General features: G+C 51.1%; 5 protein-coding genes across 5 annotated transcripts; 3 read left to right on the top strand and 2 right to left on the bottom strand.

Moving 5' to 3' along the window:
* Window positions 1-1,493: 1,493 nt before the first annotated feature.
* EMH_0029570 (uncharacterized protein) lies at window positions 1,494-4,806 on the top strand (the record flags this gene model as incomplete). The annotated part of the gene is made up of 3 exons (XM_038022493.1): window positions 1,494-1,832; window positions 1,925-4,450; window positions 4,639-4,806. The coding sequence occupies 3 exons, from the start codon at window positions 1,494-1,496 to the stop codon at window positions 4,804-4,806; spliced, it is 3,033 nt and encodes a 1,010-aa protein (XP_037878347.1).
* Window positions 4,807-8,048: 3,242 nt separating this feature from the next.
* Window positions 8,049-10,118, top strand: EMH_0029690 (uncharacterized protein; the record flags this gene model as incomplete). Its single annotated transcript, XM_038022494.1, has 1 exon — window positions 8,049-10,118. The coding sequence occupies one exon, from the start codon at window positions 8,049-8,051 to the stop codon at window positions 10,116-10,118; it is 2,070 nt and encodes a 689-aa protein (XP_037878348.1).
* Window positions 10,119-10,663: 545 nt separating this feature from the next.
* Window positions 10,664-11,855, bottom strand: EMH_0029800 (TBPIP domain-containing protein, putative; the record flags this gene model as incomplete). Its single annotated transcript, XM_038022495.1, has 5 exons — window positions 10,664-10,926; window positions 11,052-11,147; window positions 11,305-11,377; window positions 11,473-11,580; window positions 11,667-11,855. The coding sequence occupies 5 exons, from the start codon at window positions 11,853-11,855 to the stop codon at window positions 10,664-10,666; spliced, it is 729 nt and encodes a 242-aa protein (XP_037878349.1).
* A 1,044-nt stretch (window positions 11,856-12,899) lies between these two features.
* On the bottom strand, window positions 12,900-13,609 carry EMH_0029910 (uncharacterized protein; the record flags this gene model as incomplete). Its single annotated transcript, XM_038022496.1, has 2 exons — window positions 12,900-13,085; window positions 13,214-13,609. The coding sequence occupies 2 exons, from the start codon at window positions 13,607-13,609 to the stop codon at window positions 12,900-12,902; spliced, it is 582 nt and encodes a 193-aa protein (XP_037878350.1).
* Window positions 13,610-14,759: 1,150 nt separating this feature from the next.
* Window positions 14,760-16,602, top strand: EMH_0030020 (TATA-box binding protein, putative; the record flags this gene model as incomplete). The annotated part of the gene is given in 4 exon segments (XM_038022497.1): window positions 14,760-15,122; window positions 15,126-15,171; window positions 15,740-16,294; window positions 16,448-16,602. Coding segments are annotated over 4 exon segments (1,119 nt in total).
* Between the last annotated feature and the right edge of the window lie 600 nt (window positions 16,603-17,202).

Genomic DNA, 17,202 nt, shown 5'->3' on the forward strand with positions numbered 1-17,202 from the left:
CTCTGCGCGTCGCGGTGCAATAAATTATTTGATGGAAACCCATAAGGGATCACGTTTATCCTTATTAATTGCATATATTTATTTCGGCATAAATTCAGTGAGCTGAATCAACAGATGCGTGAATAGCTCTGCTGCCGCTCCCTGGATGGAGTGCCGCCTCTGCTAGCGCGTGCTGAGCTTCCCCTGCCTTGAGACAGCTACAGCTTCCCCATGCGGAGCAATCGATGTAGTTGTTCCTCTAGAGTGCTGCATAACAGTTTATTTTTGCGAACTAACCTGCTATATAGCAGTGTGTAATGCGTTTAAAGGCATTATTGCTCTTATGGGTATTCTATGTGCTCAGTGTTTTTCCTTCCCGCCCGGTTCCACAGACCTCACGCCGGCTTGAGCTTGCTTTCACGAATTTTACAGTTTTCTGCACAACTCTAGAGTTGGTTTTTCCTCGTAATACTGTTTTTTTGCTTGTGAAAATTGCCATCGAGCTGTTTCCGCAGGACGAGTGCACCGACTGCACCGGAGCAGCAACGGCAACGCCGTTGCAACGTGAAGCATCTGCGGCATTGCCGCCCGACCACTGCGGAGTTTAATGGTTTTTGGAAACCTGCGTGAGGGATTTTTCCCGTTTATACAGGAAGGTCAAATTGTGCGTGTGTGCAGCCGCTTTTTCCAGCAAGACACCGAAGCTATCGACTGCTCTGCAGCAGCGCCCCTCCCCCCCCCCCATTCCACCCTTCCCCCCCTCGGCCCTCCTCTCTGGCTCCCTCCGGTGTTTTGTTGATGCGGTTCAGAGTGTAAGCTGATTTTTTAGTTGTGTATATATTTTTAAGACTTGAATGTTCCCAGTTTGTACCGTTTTGTGTGGATGAATTGAGGTCTGCCCCTGTTTGCTCCTGGTCAGACTGGTCACGTCTGGTCCGCTTGGCGGCGGGGATTGAGCTCCTTGGATTCCATAGTAAGTGCGTATACCTAAGGGGTCTTAAACATTCAATTGAGGCACACCAAGAACTCCTTTTGCGTTTGAAGTGGTTCCAGTACTCGACTGTGGGGCGACGCCTTGCTTTAGGGTGAAGGAAATCCAGGAGTGGCCGCGAGGGATTCGCTTGGTGGAGCCTCCTGTGCAGGCAGCGCAGGAGTTCGTGACTGACTTCCAGTGTGAGCGTCGCTGAGAAATATCGGTGGTTCTTCCGTTCTCAGTTGCCCGGTGAAAAACACTCACTCCGCCGAAGTGGGTGTCTCGTACTGCGCTCTCCGATAAACTGTTGTCTTTCTTGTACGGGGTTGGGGCAGCCGGCACATAGGATCAGGAGGGAGGAGGCGTAGAGGATCAACGAAGTTTTGAGGTGGTCCTGTGAGGTCCCGACATACGGACTGTTCATCGTGTTATCGTTTTTAAGATGGCGGGGGCACACCAGAAGGCTTGTGGAGGCGCACTTGATAGAGAAGGTTGCTGTGTGCAGATGTTCTCTTCCGATACCTCACTTTTGCGATGGCCCATGATGGATGAAGTACGGTTGTCTGCGGCGGCGTCATTCCCTAAGGGTGGCGAAGTGGAGGCCGTGACAGATGATCAGCAGGTTGTTCATGCAGCAGATTTCGCGGCAGGAGGTGGGGTAAAGTCAGCAGGTCGTCACAGCGCGTTGCAGGGAAGCTTCACGGAGAAGCTTTCATCATGGAGCCATGGAGCTGCTCAGAGCTCAGGACACGGGTGCATTGCCACTGAATGTAGGGAGGAGGTCCACGCGACTACCGCGAACGGCAGGGAGTGCATCCTTGGCAGCGTGGCAAGAGAAACGGCTTTTGTTGATAGATCTGGACGGTGTGGGGCACGGCAGGTAAGCAGGTTGTCAAAGTGTAGGCACCTTCCACTGTAGCTGCTGCCCTTGCGGCTTAGGTTGGGGTCCTCGAATTTATGTGTTATCTGCAGGGGAAGTCGTCGGGCAGGGCGAAACTTTCTGCCGAACAGGACGACGGGATTTTCCAGTGTTTCGGGGAAGACTTAGTGCACATACACAAGCTGGAGGAGCCTCGTAAACTTGGCGCCCAACGAGATCTCTCGAGGTCTGGCGGAGACACCTCAAAGGTATATGGCTTACCGGAAGGGGGTCCAGATGCCAGCTTCTCTGTGTGGCAGCAGAGAGCTCCACCAACCAATGATGGTTGTTTCCAGCAAGTGGTTGAATCTTTTGGAGATGGGGGGAAATTGCCTTTTACGAAGTTTCCGGGGGAGCACGGCAAACTGTACCAGGGGAAATCATGGCATACTAGTGGAGATGGAACACTCACCACAGGCGTGCTGCCCTCTAGGGAGGATTTGGTGAGGCGGTTGCTTCCAGGGCTGCCACAGAACTGCGCTGCTTTGCTCATGAAGAGCTCCATTGAAGGCTTGTACGATGATTCCGTCGCTGCTGTCGGCTCGCACGCTTGCGTCAGTTCCCCGCAAGGTGGTGGCGAGATGCATACAGGAGGCGGAGACAAGTGCGCAGGCGGTGCTTTCCCTGAAGAGCCTTTTGAGGAGTCAGGCAGACACAGCCGAACGACCACTTTCAGCAGATACGCGGCAACAGCACCTGGCAGCAGGGATAACGAGAGAGGAGCAGGCCCATTCCATGTTGGTGTGAAGTCTGATGAGATGGCGGAGGGAAAGACGGATGACGCGGACCCATTTGTTCAGGAACATTTGAAGGACAGCGCAGGGCAGGATCACAGCGTTTTCGAGGAAACTCGGCAGAAGGCCTTAGAGGCACTGGAGGGGGCGAGTTTATTAACGGAGAGCACGGGAAGTGGGGGGGACCAGTCAGAGGCAGTTGTGTACGTGGTGCGAGAGGAATGGGAGGCATTTACGCTTTATTATTGCTCTCATACTGGGGTCGTACGGGCGGTTGCTTCAGAAGTTAGCCACGTAACAGCACGAAATAGCCCGCCAGATCTGTGTAGAGGTTTGCCAACGATGGCAGTAGGCGGTGATGGTTGTCAGCAGTGCCGCAAGCAGCAAAGCCGGCCTTGCAGCGGCTGGTGGAGGTCACGTTACGTGTTACTGCGTGTGACGGTGACTCTCGCGGATAGGTCTTCTGGTGGCACCACGTTGCAAGGTAGTCCAGCTTCTCCATGCTGCGAACACGGTGGATCACCGGAAATGGACAGCATGGACAGTTGGTCTGACGGCAGGGTTGACGGGGGAAAGAGTGGTACGAAGCCTCACGGTAGCAACGATTCGTCATTGCTTCCGCAGCCGTCTCCCTTTACTTCTCACGGGCTAGGCTGTCATGCCAAGGAGCCTTCGATGCGAGGCAGCACGGAAGCCTTCGATACACAGCCAAGCGCTTCAAAAATAAACAGGGCGGCTCTGCGGCAGCCCGGTAACTGCGGAACTTACTTGCTGCTTGAAGAATCAAGCGGATCGTCTGCAAACCGTAGCGGTTGTGAAGTCACTGACGGCGATTGTATCCGTGTTGAAGCACTTAAGTCACTCCATCTCTCCAAACGCCTAAGTATTCCGTCGAGGTGTAACAACGAGGCAAAGGAGTTTGCAGCGGAGCTCCTGGGCCCCGCGTGTGAAGGAACGGATATGATTGGGGATGACAAGAGAACTGAAGAGTGTGCAAATGAACTTGCACTGAGCGGAGGCAGTACTCAAGCAGAAGTTGCGTTTGCTAGCTTCCTGAAGGCGAATTGTCCTGTGGGGAAGATTTCGGATGAGTCGCCGCTGGTAGGAGCAGCTAACGTGATTGGTGGGGTAGAAGCATCGATGAGGTCAAGCAATGCTGGGGATCCAGTTCAGGAGGTTGGATTTGACGCGTGGGCAGCGAATGGAAGACGTAGTAGGCTTGCTTCACTCCTGTCGTCCCCGTGTGACAGTTTCGAGGGTTTCGTGTCGAGTGGGCAGCAAGGTGTTCAACTGGTTGAGAAGGATTCATTTAACAGCGGCAACTCAGCAGACTGCCTGCCGTCACTGCCTTACCTTTGGACTGGCGGCGGCGGGCCGAAGCCTCAAGAAGTTCAGCAAAGCAGCATCTCCTCATCGGAACACTCCAGACCGCAGTGCAAAAGTCATGGGGAGACAAAGTTCGGAGACCGTGGTTGGCAATACTCAGGGGCCCACAGAAGTAGGCGCAGGGGTACGAGGAGGACTTTTAAGTCTCAGACGCCTCCATGCGTCGATTCAGCAGGAGGGGCACGGAGAGCCTTAGCACAGTGCTACGCCGTATGCGCTAGCACCATTGGGATGGAGGCGGTTGCTGAGGCGCAGAACAGTTACTTGGGTTTATGCGTTGAGGAGCGTGAACTAGCTGCGGTGTTTCTGGATTTCGTGGCGCTTGTGGCTCCAGGGGCAATAAATGCTTCGGACGACGCCGAAAGGACAGGCTTTGAGCAGCGGAAATCCGACCCGCAAGACTCTGTTGGCGACATGAAACGAGCAGTTCATGATCACACCAGGTGCAAACGAAAGCCGGTACGTATGCCACAGTTGTTAGTTCCACTACGCGAAAGCACTGTCGCGGAACGAGTGTCGCGGTATGCGTTCCCCGCTTGCCTTGAGCCCTACCTGGGATTTGGGACGTTTCACGAGGCGGTAGGAGGGGTAGAGCCTGTAGCGGTGCATAGGAGCAATATTCTCAGGCCTCTGATGTTGCTGTGCAGAACCTGATGGGACGAGGGCAAAGTGTGAAGAAGGTTTTCTGTCAGGCAAGGAAATCAAAGACTGACGGGGCCGAAGATGCAGCTTGCGGCGCTGCTCGTCTGACATGTAGGAGATGGGATGACGATGTGCCACATTGTGTGGGCAACAACTTCGAATTTACGGTTTGAGTGTTCTTCACCTTAACCGGTGAATATGGACAACTCAATATTGCTTTGCTAGGCCGCCGTGCCTTTCTTTGATCGGTAGTTAGATGACAAGTAGTGCTTGTAGTGCAGCTGTTCGGAGGCAAATTGGATGTTCTCTTGTTGAGCGTGCCTCTGAGTTCACGCTTAGCAAGAGGGCGGAGGTTGATAACCTCTGGCTTGGGCAGTGTGTACCTGGACCCTGCCAGAAGCTGTATCCTGTTGCATCTAGCACGCATTTTGAGATGAGTGCACGGGCTAGATGGGGTTTTTCCCGCGAAATATAATTTCAACGGGTTGTACAGAACATGCTCGAGCTAACGAAGGCGCACGAGACGGCTTGCGCGCTTTCGCAGTGTGTACTAATGCAGTCAGAAATGCGCTGACTAACGAATGCTTGAATTTGCAAGTCGTGCAGTGAGACGTCAACTGCGTCTCCACCTTGTGTATCCAGACTTCGTGTGCACGGTTTTGAGGGTTTCCTCAACCAGGCGCAATTTTAAGAACTGTGTGGAGTTTTGGTTTGGGTGTTTATTTGGTAGAATGGCAGTTGGATGCTGTTGAGGTTCGTTTATGGAGTCGCGTGCAAGATCTGACGAAGTCATCCTAGGTATGTTCAACTGATTATTCAGGAACACCGCAGTAGTGGTTTGTTGTCTTGCTAGTGATTGCAAGCGTGGACGCAGGGGGCTTCGCATTTCTTCCCATCTCACCTACGCGCAGTTTGCTCCACGGTCGGGTTGGCCCTGAAGCAGGTTTGCATATTCAACAGGGAAGAGTAAGTATGATGTTTGACTGCATCGTGTAGGCATCTGCTGCAGTTGTGTAGGCTTGCTATTCGTTCAGACAGTTAGCAGCAGAGGGGCGCATGAGGAAGTCATCTCCGTGTTTAAGTGTGCAAGTGCTGGGGTGCCCATAATTATGGGATAGGGTGATTGCGCACACAGTTTACCCGTTATATAGGTCACCTCAGGCACAATAGCTCAGAGCGGTGGAAGGTTACAGCGGAACGCAAGCAAGAACAGCCGAGGGTTCGGTGAGTCAGACAAGCAGTTAGCTCTCGATTCATCCTGTTAGCAACGACGTATTGGAAGACGTCTCTTGCGGGTCGTTTTCCATATGAAACTTTCGTTTGATATGACAGTCGTGGTTTAGTGTTTCACTTTGAATGCAAGAATTTCAGGAGGGCAAAGCCCCTCATAACCGTTCTAAACAGTTGAAGGAAGCACGTAAAGGTAGGCAGTGTAAATAGACAGTTACTTGTGTTGGGGACGTTTGAACGAATAGATATTAGGCGAGCTCTTTGGTTGAAGTAGGGCCGTTAGCCGCAGCAAGCTGAGACGGATAGAAGGATAGACGGTATAGATTTCGGTGAAAGGAAGTATCGTGGGGGAGAAGTGCCGCAGCAGAATGAGGATAGTTTCAGATGAGGAAATGCCTAGGGTGCAATTGGTAGAAAGGAAGTCTTAGGCATGAGTACAGCAGCCAACAGTGCTGTTAGCACAGAGGGAATCTCAACAAGTTCGGAAGTTCACCGCAGTAGCATTCCGGTTACGAATGGGGACCATGTTTGTAGCCCTTAGAGGGCTATAGAGCTTAAGGCGCTGCAGGGGTGGTAAGTTTCTGTTCATACAGTTGTATTGCAGGCAGTGGTCGCTTGATAGTTTTGCGGAGTGGCCGCTACACTCAAAGATTGAATTTGGGTGTTTGGGACTATTAGTCAGTTTATGCTTCAGATTAGTTCGAGGGGAACAGGCGAACAATCAACTGATAGGCAGTCATACAGATTTGGCGTTCATAGGGATTCCAGAACAGAGTAGTTTGTTCAGAAGAAGGCATAGGAGGGAGACAGCAGCTATTCTGCTGTTAAGTCATCATCTCCATCCTATGCAAGAGTACATCAGTGCAATAATGTTTGGCGATGTTATTCACAGAATTTTCCTTCGAATTTTCCTCCTGATACGAACTATTGCTGCAGGTTTAAGCTGGGGCTTCGGCGGATGCCTTCTACTGAGCAACATGCAGTAAAGTAGCTATACCTGGGAAGAGCATGGGCTGGACGGAGCGTGTCCTTACCAGGGTGGGGTTGTGGAGGCTTGAGCTTCTCGGTTGATCTGAACGGGCCGTTTTGAATGTATGACATGAAGTGAGGAACCAAGAAGACAGGCAAGCTGCAAATTCTGGATTGTGCTGAGTTGCCTTTGTGGAAACTCTCTGGATTATACCACAATTTGGCTTTAAAGTACGAACGACCATTGCAAAATGTTCAATTAAAAGAGGGCCAGACACGCGTGTTTCATACGAACTACATTGTGATCTTGGCGTGTGAGGGGCCTGGCAGCGAATGATCTGAGCTACTATAATCCCCTCGACGCTACTGCAAGTTCGTACTACTCTGTAAGTGTTTTGCTTTTCGTGCATCCCGACGTTAAAATTCACCCACTGCCCAATAGCATGCGCTCAGGCCTCTAGATAACAATGCCCTTCACCGTGGAATGTGGAACCGTACTTAACAGCAGATGTATGAGGAGGCTCAGTCAGTTACGCCAGAGGACAAACTAGACAAATTACGGGGGGTGAACGCCAGATTGCTTGAGCATATTAATGGACTAATTTATTCTGAAATGTTAGTTAATTTTTAATTGAAGCGGGACGAACCCAAGGTGACGCCTGCGCGCTTTCAGCAGGGCGTGGATTTCGTGAGACTCGACGGCACTGCTGCCTGGCAACGCAGCGAGCCCGGCCGACGACACCTTCAAGCTCCCTCACTTCTACGGCATAAAGCCTGCGTATTTTTTCATCTTTCACGAAAAAGAAGTGGTTTATTTCAAGTAATTGTTAGAATAAGGTTTGCTGCATTTCTAAAGCTGAGACAGCTCGTCCCGTGCTTCGTCCAGTGGTCCTCGCGCAGCGCACATTGCAACATACCACACGCTCTTACGAAGAGGTAAATATAAAACCGCCGATATTAATATTTTGAGGGGATTGTTTTACTTCTGTCTTCAGATGTAGTCTGAATTCTACGTATTTCTGTTCTTTGCCATCGCACATCGCTGCTGCCCACTGGGCAGCTCGGTCGTGTTCGACAGACGCCGGCCTTCTCTTCTGAAACTTCATTCCTGAAGAGCTCATTTGACAGCCTTTTAAAACATTTCAAAGATAGTTGTTAGCACAGAAGTTCGAAAGCATCTTCTTACTATTGGAGCCAGGACGGCGACCCCAGCAGAATGGCCCCGAGCATCAGCCCATTCGCCTGCTCAGCAGTACTGGCTCGTCTTGCCCTATTATTGATATTTCTGCAGCCTCTTGCGTGCTTGTGCCACTTGAATGGCCCTCTTAGCCATTCCCACGCCTCTCTCGTTCACGCCGAGGGAGAGGGCAGCGGCACCGCAAGCGGTGGACGGAGAGATGCTTCTGGGGGCCCCCATGAACAACCTGGCGCCGAGGCTCATCCGTGGGAGGCTACTTGTGGCTCTTACAAATCTGTTACAGTGCGATTCCCTGAGTTGCATGCCCGCGCCACGTATGACCTTGGGCAGGTCGTGCAGGCAGCTCCGCCTATGGGATGGACCTGCAAGGCTTCTGAGCCTCTCTTTGAGCTTGAAGAGTACCCTCCATTTTTCCAAACAGTGTTGTCATTGATGTTTGGTATTTCCGGGGGTTCAAAGGGGAAGAATGCGCGCAACAAGCTGCACAAGCACAAGGACAAGCACGTATTCTTTACATTCAACCCGTGCAGACTATTGCCGCACACTTGCCACGGCTCTCGTGGCCGGCTGTTCAAGTTTGCAGCGAAACTTAAAAAACCTCATGAACCACACGAGGAGATCGAACGTCTGCTAGCGGATCTTCTGAAGGTGCCGCCCCCATCCTCCAATTCCTTGGCAGCAGCTGAGACGAGAGAAGAGGAGGCCGACACAACCGAGTGCCTGCAGAACGTCCTCTCCACAAACACCACTATGCTGTATTCTTATCGCGATGAGAGGCTGCAGCAGCACCCTGACAGCAACGGGATCGGCGGCCTGTGGTCTGCGCCGGAGATCACTGACGACCCAACCCCCTGGGAGCCCTTGAATACGAACAACCCGTTTGAAGGCCTGCAAGCGCACATGCATCACGTACACATATTTTGTCCCGAGTCATCTCTCCACACTCACGTTGTTCTCAAGTGTCCTAACTTGGCAGGTGCAGCGGATACAGCTGCAGCAGCAGGAAACGCAGCATCGGCCACCAAATTTGAACTCTGTGAACACCCGGACCCTTGCCACTTCAACATGGTGCTGACGACCCCAGCGGCCTGCCCTACCCTTGTAGACTACAGCGGTGGAGCAGCAGCAGCTGTGCCCTCAGCTGCGTCTGCTACTCTGCTTTCAGGGAAACTGATCCCAAACTCGAACACGAAAGAGAAGGACAATACAGACAAAAATAATGCCACGCCCGAGTCGCACGAACAACCAGCAGCGAAGCGCGACGGCGGCGTGACACCAGCAGAGGTCTCCGGTGGAGCAAAGCATTTGCCTTTAACTTCGGGGGAACATCAAAAGCAAAGCTCGAGGGCCTCTGCAGCTCCACAGGAATATCACGGCGTGAAGTCGGACTCAGGGGAGAACCAGGACGAGGGTTTGTGGCAACTGCTGCATCGTCTGCTGCTGCTATGCTTGCGTATAAGTGTCTGCGCTTTGGTGTTTGCATGGATTATATATGGAGTCAGAGACTGGAAGGAAACAAAGCTGCAATACGCCGCTTTCCCAGGAGAGAAGTCAGGGGAGGATGCAGCGGCGGCTTCGGCAAACGTGAATTCCTATGACAGCTGCGTCAAGGCTCTCGTGGAGGCCTCATCTAGCCCAACATCAGCAACAGATAAGCAAGGGTTCCAGCTAGCAACAAAGTACACAACAGGGTCCCCAGCAGCAACAAGTACAGGTGTAGGGGACGCTGCTTCCTCAGGGAGTGCTGGTGCTAAGGTGCCGCGGCGGGAGCTCCGGGGCCTGTACTCCTCTCCAGCCCGGCGTATACTCAGCGTCTGGCTGCCGCAGACTATTGACTCTGCTTCACGGCAGGCGCTCGCGTTCTCTGAGGGGGCTGTAAATGCATGCATGAAGTTGAGCAGGTCATTCAGCTCCACCAGAGGAGCAGCAGGAGAGTTCGCGCAGAGCGACTCAGGCGGCAATGGCATGCCGTGGGACTGGACAGACAACGTAGATTTCAATGATACGGATGCACACGTACACACCCCAACAGACACCCCAAAAACTGATGTGTTCCGCGGGCTCAGTGGCTACGAAACCATTTCATAAGAGTCTGAGCTATGAGACGCTGATTCTGTTTTGTTGGTGGAGGGCAGCAGCAGCTGCAGGCGGTAGCGACCCTCACCCGTCACAGCCCCTCGGCTGCTGGATCGGTGCCTTCGAAAGTTGTGTTTGCAGATGCAGCAAGCAGTGCCGGTTGGTGACGCCGTGTAGGCGAGGCCTACTGTGTCTCGCTGTAGCTCGAAGCGCAGGAGCAGACGTGCTGCTGCATGCACGCAGAGAGGAACTGTGATGCTGGAAGCGGCAATTCTAGTTGCTAGGTGAGGGACGAAGGAACTGAGGGCTGAAGTCAACGACGTGTTGGAGAGTTTGAATTTCTCTCTCTCAAGCTGAGGGAAATATTGACGAAATATATTTTGTCTGTCCCTTGTGGACGAATTCATATAGAGGGCCCCTCAATAGAGGAACCTACAGCACTGTGCTGTGCAGCTGTTTAAGAGTGCTGCTGCGCTGCTGCTAAGCAGCAGTTGCTGAGGTGCTTAGAGTCTGCGTTTCATGGTTTGTCTGCATTTGTTGGTTTAGTTTCATTGCTTTCAATCGTATTTTGAATAGGCCTCTGGGGGGATGAAGTCTTCGTCTCTCTCCAGGCCGAGTTCCTCTTGTAGCTGCTGCGGGTCCGCCTGCGCCCGTTCTGAGAGGAGCGTCACGAGCTGAAGGCAACGCCGTTTCTGCAAAGCCCAGGCAGCGTGGAGTTTGGCGTGCAGGTGCTCAGCAGCAGATGCTTCTGCTGCTGTCACTGTCGCTGCTGCGTTTCCTGCGGCTCGCTTTTCCTCTTTTGCTGCCCGTTCAGCCTCAGCTGAGGTTGATGAAGGCGGTTAAGTAAACAAATAGATTGTGCTTTTTTAGCCATTAAAATGTTTATTGATTTACACTCAAGTGATTAGAGTCCGCATACAACAAGCGGTGTCACAAAGGACGCACCAGCAGCAACTTTGGCGGTGAGGCTGTCCAACAGGGCTCCGCGGTTTCGGATTTCTTGCATGCGTTGCTGCAGTGCAGTTTGCTTTTTAACGAACTCTGCATTGATACAAATTACATCCCGCGGCTTGTGGCGCGAAACAGCCCGTCTGTATGCCTACGTTCGAGCTCCCTGACGTCTTCTTGCAACTCTGGAAAGAGAACAGTTAGTGCAGATGAAGGAACAGAAAGCCGTCAACTCTCTGTCTCGCCTTACGTTTGATTTCAGCAGCAATATCCCCGTTTTCAGCCACAGAAACGCCAAACTGGCTTTGAGAATACATGAAGACCTGCGTGCGTGTATGCATGCAAAGGGAGAAAGGAAACCCGAAACGTAATACAAGAAAACCCGAAGACGAAAAGAAGTAACCAACAACACACTCACACGCGTCTTGCCGAGGTCCTTAGAAATGAGGCATCCATCGTCCACCAGCTGGTCAAGCAGACGCTCGAGATCTGGCTTTTTGATGCACCGCCTCAAATTATCGAATATCTGTTGAAGTCATAAGGAAATAAGAAAAGATATTAAACATCGAAGGCTGGCGCTGGATAAAACGAAGAAGAAACCTAGCGGCTCACCAGCTGCAGGTTATACGGCCGGTTCTGCTGACGCATGTACGCCAGAACAACTTCTCTAGGGGCCGGCTCTTCATTGTTTGTGGAGCCATCTGCTGCTGTTTCAGCCTTTGCTGGCTTCTTTCGCCGCGGCTGCTTCTGCGTTGCAGCACGCTTGCAGCCCTTCGTAACTGGCAGCAGTTCAGATGTCATCACTTCCTGTGGAAAGCTGGCCTCAGGAAGCGATTCCATGTGAACGGCCGCACTGGAGAATGATCGCAAACTGTTCAGATGCAACACTGCATATGCAAATACCCATGAAGCCCCGTATCCATATACATATATACGCAGATCGTTGCGCTTCGTAGCGGTGTATGCACACCCCTTTTGCATGCGCTTCTGGAAAGCGTCCATGTGAACAAGAGAAGCGTTTGCAAAACCCGAAACCCTAAACTGTGAATATGCTTTGACTTCACGATTTTCATTCAGCTGTGTGTTTGAGTTACTCACGGCTCCATGAAACTCTCGCTGCTCCAGCTTCCTCTTCAGCATTCATTCATTCATCCAGTAGATATGCAGTTTTCCAGTTTTTAAACTTTTAATTAAATTTTTGAAAAATGCGAAATTTAATTTATGAGATTAAATGAACGCAACACTTCTGCATCAATTGTGGTGGCCAACAAGGAGGGAAGATGACGCGCTTCAGCCTCAGTGAGGACTGAAAAAGAAAAAAAAACGTGAAAAAGAATTGAAAGTCAGCAGATAAAGATGCAAAAGAAAAGTGAAAAAGAACTGAAAATCAGTAGATAAAGATGAAAAGAAACGTGAAAAAGAATTGAAAATCAGTAGATAAAGATGAAAAAGAAAAGTGAAAAAGAATTGAATATCAGTAGATAGCAGAAAGAATGTCGGGGGGTTCGCCGCGTCTCGATAGACAGAGAGCTGCAAGTTACTGCGGCGGCAGCGCCGCCCCAGAAAACAAAAGAGGCCAAGGCGTAGTTTAGTTATCGTAGCCTACACGGCTCTAGGGTTTAGGTTTAGGGTTTAGGGTTTAGGGTTTACACCCTCATACGACAAGTAGTAAGATGAAGCACAAGAGAAGGCCCCTCTTCCTTTTTTTCCTTTTTGTTCTGGCCTCGTCAAAGAAGAGCAGTTAGCCAAGTATACAAAGCACAGATGCATGCTTTCTGCTCTTCTCGTTGGTTGCCAGTACCAGGGTGGTTGTTTCTACTGCCTCGCTGAGCTGAAAACGTCGCATTATGTATTTTTTTCGTTTTGTATCTGTTGAGCCCTTTCTATTCTCTGCTGTATTCTCTCTTTAGCCTCCTGGATGCGCCTGCGTTCCTCCTCAACCCACTCAAAGTCATCCGGCCGCATTATGTAAGCAGTCAGCCACGTCACACCGATGCCGAAACACGCCAAAGTACAGCCCATCACCGTCACCTGCGCAAACCAACAACTCTGCATATATGCATTATGTTAATAGATGTTCCGTATACGCAAACAATATATATATATATATATATATATATATATATATATATATATTTACTGAACAGGGATGAGATTACCTTGAGTTCCTTCGAGAAGCGCTGGGGTTTGCCGTGCATGAACTGGTGGAAGCGCTCTCTGGAGATGTTTCTGGCGTCCGGCGCCCCAGCAGGCATTTGATAAGTGCTGTCATAGGGGTCAGGGGCCAGGGGTCTTTGGGCCTCCACTTCATCGGCTGGGTGTGGGTTCAGTTTGGGGTCGTTCTTGCTGCTGACTCTGCCTTTTAGCAGCTGCGTCAGACTGCTGATGCGGCGGGCCCCAGAGAAACCTTGTGCATTCCCCTGCTTTGATTCAAAGTGGGAATGCGTGAGGGGGCAATGGAAAGAGGAAACGCCCGATTGAAAGAGGTGTCGAGACACCGGAGCAGAGGCAACTCGCGGCAGCATAAGCCGCGAAGCTGCTGAACAAGAAGCCATTACGCCGGCAGTGTGAGACGGCTCACGGGGTCAGAACGACTCCACAGCTAGCTGCTGTTAATCTCTCTCTCTTCTCTGTATTATTTTTAAGCTGTCTGCAAGTCAGCCGCCGCGCTACAAGAGCGGCAATTCATCTCCGTGAGACACCCCAGGGGGACAGACCGCCAGGCATCCCGGCGGCAGTTGTAGGGGCGAAGTTTCGTTGCTGAAGAATTGAAATTCCTTGAAATTCGAATGTTGAAATTGATTAAAATAAAGAGAAATCGCCTCAGCCCGGCGGCGCGCAGCGGAGGACTCAAAAATAAACCCCACAAAACACACTGCTGTCGAAGGCATATATGAAGAGATACTCAAAAAGACAACAATTCTTTCATTTTTATTGGTGTTGACGAAGCCAATGCAAGAACGCAGGTCGACGGTTTGTGCTGAGCTCACTTTCGTTTGCTGGAGTTGAAGGGGCTGCGGCATGCATGCGGCAGTTCAGAATGATAGCGTTGGCATGCGTTTGGCTCTCTTTAACTAAGACGGTTAATTCAAAAGGTTTTCTTCTGTTTCAATAGAATATAGAAAAGGGGAAAGAATTTATTTGTGCCGATACAGCAGCCACGTGCATGCTGCTGAATCCGGTCCGATTCGGTCTCGAAGTTCTGCTGCTTGCAAAACTTCGCAGGTCTGAAACAAGTTAGTTTTGATTTATTTCATTTAAATATAGTCTTATTTATTTTGTTTATATTTAACGATTGCTTTCTCAGCGATCATATATATAAACGCAACAGCGCTGCTGGTTCCGGGGGTGTGAGTCTGTGGAGCAGCCCAGCCGTGCCGACTTTCTTTAGCGTCACTCATTTGCAGCAGAGATTATCAACAAAATAAATTGAATATATTTTATCTCTGGCGAGTGCCTTCGACTCTCGCGGTGTCTGGATACCTCAGGGGGCACAAGAATATGTTTTCTCGCGTCGCGGCTTTCAAGCTAGTCACCAAATAAATTCTGTTTCTGAGCGGACAACTCAGTTTGAGTTGATGTAGACAACTTCGAGCGAAGCGGTGTGGTCGGGCGCGGCTGAATGGTTCGGTTTCAGGTTGCCTTTGGAGTGTACAGATAGCAGCCAGCGCTGCACGCCCGTGTTCCCGTGTGTGGCTGCCCGCCATGGCTCAGTCAGAAGATGAATCAAAAGATGGCGATGCCTTGGAGGCGCATGCAAAGAGGGGGGGCGACTCCCCAGATGATTTGGTGATGTTTAAACGCAGGCGGGCGGTGGGTTCACCGCTGCCAGAAGAAGCTGGCAGTGTGCAGCCGCCGCAAGAGGAAGAAGCAGCAGGAGGTGCTGCTGCATTCAGCTTCGAAGAGACGCAGCAGACAGGAGGCGATGCTGCTTCTCTGGATGACAGCCTCATGGCGCTGCTGCTACCCGATGGGTTGGGCGCAGCAGACGCTTCTGGCTTGCCTTCTGATCAGCCGCCGGCCTCCAGCACGGACAACAACAGCAGCAGCAGCAGCAGCAGGGGGGGGGGNGGGGGGGGGGACCTCCTCCCCTGTTTCTGCTGCGTCTGCGGTTCAAGTGAGTGGCCTTCAAAGCAGCAGTTTGTCCTTGGGAGCTGGGGATGCAGCAGCAGAGAGCCACCCGGTGCATGTACAGAACGTCATTGCCAGCGGCCGCATCACAGTAGCGGGGCGACACAGCGCAGCTCTCGACTTGCGGCGTATTGCCGTCAGCTGTCGCTTCGCTGAGTATAACCCGAGGAAAGTCAACGCATGCATCGTCCGTCTGCGCAAGCCGAAGTGCACCGGCATGATATTCAGATCTGGTGCGGCTTCTCTGTCGCCTCTATCACCTCTACACCGTGTCAGGCAGCTCAGCCTCACCAGGATTAATTTCTTTAATAATAAATATTCATTTAATATTCTTTATAAAGCGATAAAGCAGAGTTGTAAACACAAGGGTTTGGGTTGCAGTGCATGCATGCAGACGGCAACTGCTTAGTTACGAAACTCCAGTTGTATGAGCTGTCGGTTTGTTTATATTTCTAGGGTTTCTGTTGTTTTTTTTTCTTTTGCTTTGTGTAAAGTAGAACCATGTGTTTATCTATTTGAATATCAGTATTCTTGTTGTGTTTCTGTGCCGGCAGGGCGCGTGATGGTGACCGGAGCACAGAGCGAGGATGCCGCCTTGCGTGCAGCTCGTCTGCTGGTGAAGATGCTGCAGGCGATATTTTGTCCGTCTTCGACTGCTGGGGGCCCCCCTTCTCGGCAGCCCGCTTTGTCATTTCAGCAGAGAGGAGGCGAGGGGCCCCCCGAGGGAGCAGGGAGTGAGCGCGGTGGGCCTCTGGCGTTGCCGTCAGCGCCAGGGGCCCCTTCACCTGCAGAGGATCAACTAGCTCTTGTGAATGATGGAAACGCCAAAGGGGTTAAAGAAGCAGAGACAGAGCCGCCTGTTGCGGCTGGTGGTGAAGGGGCTGACAAGCAAGGGGGAGAGGAGCTGTCAGTGATTGCACCGAAGGAAACTCATCACTTGCCTCCTCCTATAAGCTCTCTGTCTAAGCGGAGTTTCACAAATATTCAACTAACAGAATTTGCAATCGAAAATATCGTCGCCACGGCCGACTGCGGCCTCCCCGTGAGACTGGAGGGTCTGGCGTTCGATCATAAGGAGTTCTGCAGCTACGAGCCGGAATTGTTTGCAGGTTAGATCCTAATATATCTGTGTCTATTCTCTTGACATCTCTTTCTTAGCTCAGTTTCTTTTTTTTTTCTTCTTTTTAACAATCTCTGCTCTCCGGATGAAGCCACGCACGAAGTAAATACTTTCTATCTGGGGGTTCGTTTGGGCTTCGCAGGACTCGTCTATCGCTACAACCCTACGCCTTCGTTGAAAGCAGTGTTGCTGATCTTCGTGAGCGGCAAAGTTGTCATCACCGGCTGCAGGACGACAGCAGAGATTCGGGAGGTGTTTAATTCCTTTTTTCCCGTGCTCCTCAAATACCATACATAGGGGCAGCAGAGCCGACATATGCGTCTGCCGCACCATGAAACATTTGTAGACGCTTTTATTGTTTACTCTGTCTCTGTTTTGAGCGCCACCCTGCGGTGCATTCCTCCCGATAGTTGTTATTCAAGAGGGGAGAAAGCACAACAGGGCACCTGCGTATCTGGTTCTGCTCACCGGATACCTGAGTAGTTTGCTTATGTACTCCATATAGACAAATTTCAATTTTTTGCCATAAATAGTTCAGAGTCACACCATCTATGATCCTAAAGAATGCTCTGCACTGCAAGAGTGCCAACGTGCGCGGCCGGGAGGACCACTGCTAACAAGCCGCACGCAAAGCCAAGAGTAACAATGTATTTATATTCTTCGCTTCTTACTTTTCCTTATGCTCTACAACTAAAAAAGGAATAGATTCTCTCCCCCTCCGCCGCAGCTTACCTGTGCAGGTGGCCGCCATCTCGGCGCCGTTCGTGCTGAGGTGATCAGCATTGAATTCGAATACAACGAGGTGAAATTCAGGTGTGCGAGCACGCAAAGTACTTTATGAGTTTATATTACTGAATAAATGTTAAGAATATATCAGAATACCAATAAATTTCCAGA

Source organism: Eimeria mitis, genomic scaffold (genome assembly GCF_000499745.2).
Source record: "Eimeria mitis Houghton genomic scaffold, Emh_scaff28, whole genome shotgun sequence".
Classification (NCBI taxonomy): domain Eukaryota; phylum Apicomplexa; class Conoidasida; order Eucoccidiorida; family Eimeriidae; genus Eimeria; species Eimeria mitis.